Here is a 3,538-nt window from a genome sequence, read left to right as displayed (position 1 = left end):
AAGGAAAAGGGTTTTTTATTTTACTTTTTTCAAAACTCAAAAATATGAGTGTGATATATTAGCTTATCCAAAGAATTACAAATTCAAGTCATGCTCGAGCCGAGCCATGACGCCTCCTCAATAACCATAGATACATCGTCTGACAGGGGAGCCACCCCATGACACCTTGCCAGAGACCTACAAAAGAAAGCACCCAACCGAACTATTCAGTCATAGTGGCCTTAATAGCCATCTAAGTTCATATGCCTCCCTGACGACAATCGCTTCCCTGCTTTTTTGTATAATCTCAGTGAGTCTAGTTGTTTCTAGGGTGTTCTCGAAAACTCGACACTTCTTGGCCTTCCACACGTGTTTGAAGTAAAAGAATTTGACAATCTGTGTGTCGATAAGTAGTGCATGCCTCTTGCAAACCATCCCACCCAGAAAGAGGTCGTTCTTGAAGAATTCAATCTTCCAGGTCTTCTGCACCCACTTGCAAATCTTTCCTGCCAGGTCGCTCACTGTTGGGGTACTCCTTGAACAAGGGAGGGAGCATCTATCAGGACCAATATCTCTAGCTTGAATCTTCACGCCCATAGGTAGCGCTCGCCAAAGTACTTTCCAAAGAAAAACCTTCATCTCTCGCGAAAGATGAGGGGCCCAAATGTTCTTAGCGACAAATTTTGAAAAATCTTTTTAGTACCCCTTCTAATTTTAGGTAAAATATGTTAAATTTACCGTTCAGATTGATTCAAATATGTATCATGAACTGACCCTTGAGATCCCTGATGCCCATTCCAATGATCCAAATTTGCCCGGTCAAACAACAAAATCAGGTGCGACCTTCCAAGAACCCACGAGAGCCAGCACGATGTCAGAGCAGATCCACCCACCATCAATAGCGGCGCCGAGCCTCTTTCCTTTAAACGTCTCTCTTCCTAATCGGTATGAGAGTATGGCCTGCAGCCTGCAGGTACTGTTTCTCTCTATTACTTTTGGTTGACTTCGTTGCCCCAGATTCTATGGGATGTCATTCTTCTGGTAAAACGCGTTGCAGAGCTTCTCAACTCTCTGCTTTAGCTCGGCTCCTTTGGCTCTATGGAGCGTTTGAAGCTTGAATCAAACCCAGTTAACCTATGTTGCTAATATTCATATGAGCACCTGCTTGCTTCCTCAGCATGCACCAGAGGAGTCATCCATCGGCAGTATTCTCCCTTCGTCTGTCTTCCAAGCTTTTGGCTTCCTCAGCGGTCTTTTCTTTTGGATAAGAAGATGTCAGCGGTGGCAGCATTTATGTACTCTAGTCGTATTCGATAGCATTTCCTACCTACAAAGATGAAAGTTTCAGTGTCTTATGCAACTAGCCAAGATGAGTCTTTTGGGGAGTTCCTTTCTCTCTATCCTTCTTACAAAAGTACAATGGTCATTGATGCTTTGCGGCATGACGAGTATCCACATCTTGATAAGGAAGGCCATGTATGTCTGGACTACACTGGAATTGGTCTCTTCTCAAGCCTACAGAGGAATCCCGAATTGTATGGTGGTTTCGGCATCGGCTTGTCTCCCACGTCTGCGAACTTGGCCACTCATGCCATGTACATGGAAGGCGGGAGCACGGAGAGCTTCTTCAGGAACCGCATCCTTCGGTACCTTAGCTTGGATGAAGATGGTTACTACATAGTTTTTACTGCTAATGCTCTTTCAGCTTTCAAGCTTCTGGCCCATTCATATCCCTTTCATGAAGCGCACAACTTCCTCTTTGCCTACGATCATGAATGTGAGAACATCGAAGCCGTTAGAGAATGTGCTCATTTGAAAGGAGCCCACATCCAGTCAGCAAATCTAATCAATCCTCTGTCTAGGATTGATGCAGATGATTTGCGCCAGAAGCTGCAAAGTAAGAGGAAATCAAGCTCACAAAGGGTCGGGAACAAGGGCCTTTTTGCATACCCTTACACATCCCGTGTCACCGGTTGCAAGAACTCGTCGCAATGGATTCCAGAGGCTCAGCAGGAAGGATGGCATGTGCTTTTGGATGCGACGAGTGTTGATGCCAAGTTTTCAGAGTCTTTGGGGCTGGCTCTTTTCTCCCCTGACTTCTTGATTTGTTCTTTTTACTTTGTATTTGGTGAGGATCCTACCGGCTTTGGATGCCTCGTGATTAAAAAATCGGTTCTTCGGACCTTGGGGGATTCCTTTAGGGCCAGAGCTATTGGTATGGTGAAGATAGTAACAAAGCAAGATCCTTCATCGAGTCCAGATGAATCTTCAGAGGTGTCTATACATGCAATTGATCCCCATGTACAGCTGTTAAGGGATAATCCAGGGCACAGAAGGACTTGTTCAATGCGTGACTTCTCTTTCGAAGAAGAGTCACCGGGTAATGTGAACACTCCCAGTTTTACAGAATTGTATGCACATAAGGAGTCTTTGGGATTGTCAAGAGTTGGATCAAGGCATGGGAAAGAGACTCCACAGAGCAGTAACCCATCCCGAATGCACAGGGCAAGCATAGATATGCATTTCTCTTGCAGAGGTCTTGATCATGCAGATATGCTTGGTTACAAGGGTGTTGCAGTCCGATTGCGAACTTTGTCGAGTTGGCTCATTTCCTCTCTTTCGAGGTTGCGGCATCCTGAACCAGATGGCACCCCACTTGTGAAATTTTACTCGCCATGGTCTTCAGCAGAAGGAGGTTCAATTGTTGCATTCACGTTGTCCGACTCTGCGGGCAGAGCATTCAATCCCAGGAGAGTCCAGATGCTTGCAGATCGGAACAGCATTTCCCTTGGGACAGGTGTGATTGCGGGTACGATCTCTTCGGATGTGCAAGAAAACATTGAGGATCCTCGGGATGTTGGCTGTGTTGAGCTTCCTAATCACAAATGGCGCTCAAGAGGAGGGCGGATGCAGAATGTTCTTGTGCCTGTTGTATATGTTTCACTTGGATTTCTCAACAATTTTCATGATTTATTTAGGCTTTGGCTATTTATTTCCAAATTTCTAGATCCAGATTTTATCAGTCAGGAATTATGGCATTACCAAGCTCTCAATCAGGAAACCATTGAGATTTGATGCCTTCCAAGCCTGTTGTATCATTTTTACCATTGTATCATGCTGTTTACTGTCTAGAAATTTAGTGTCTAGAAACCTCATCTTGCTGGCCATGGGACATGTGAGTCAGTCCTATTCTTTGTACAACATACCTTTTTGGCCTACATAAGCCTTTAGTAGACTCTTGGAACTCTTTTGGAGCAATTGTAAACCGTTGGATTAAGCTTGTTTTGAGTAATTGTGACCCATTGGATGAAGCTTGTCGAATACGGGCACGTGGCAAAGTGAATGCTGTTCCCTGCTTTTGAATGTAGTGTTTAAGAGAGGCATTAACTAGGGGGCTTATGTAGAGCACTGTGGCTTTTCACCTTGTTTGATCTATAATGAGGACCCTCTTTCCCTTGTGCATCCAAGATACCTGAGATTTGTCTGCTACTTTATCTGCTCCAAGTGCAAACAAAATGTAAAGTCCTCATAAAAAGGACCTTTTTTTACTCACACGCTT

General features: G+C 44.5%; 1 protein-coding gene across 1 annotated transcript; it reads left to right on the top strand.

Moving 5' to 3' along the window:
• Positions 1-788: 788 nt before the first annotated feature.
• Positions 789-3,259, top strand: LOC147439390 (molybdenum cofactor sulfurase-like). The gene is made up of 2 exons (XM_086485240.1): positions 789-952; positions 1,037-3,259. The coding sequence occupies exon 2, from the start codon at positions 1,315-1,317 to the stop codon at positions 3,052-3,054; it is 1,740 nt and encodes a 579-aa protein (XP_086341366.1). The 5' UTR covers positions 789-952; positions 1,037-1,314; the 3' UTR covers positions 3,055-3,259.
• Positions 3,260-3,538: the final 279 nt, after the last annotated feature.

The sequence above is a fragment of the Adiantum capillus-veneris genome, chromosome 16, assembly GCF_014529385.1.
Source record: "Adiantum capillus-veneris isolate H3 chromosome 16, ASM1452938v2, whole genome shotgun sequence".
In the NCBI taxonomy this organism is placed as follows: domain Eukaryota; kingdom Viridiplantae; phylum Streptophyta; class Polypodiopsida; order Polypodiales; family Pteridaceae; genus Adiantum; species Adiantum capillus-veneris.
Note: the sequence above shows the minus strand (reverse complement) of the source record. Positions and strands in the feature narration are given on the sequence as shown.

What these genes read in the sequence shown, in the direction of transcription:
- LOC147439390 (XM_086485240.1), top strand. Translation starts at nt 1,315, where the DNA reads ATGAAAGTTTCAGTGTCTTATGCAACTAGCCAAGATGAGTCTTTTGGG.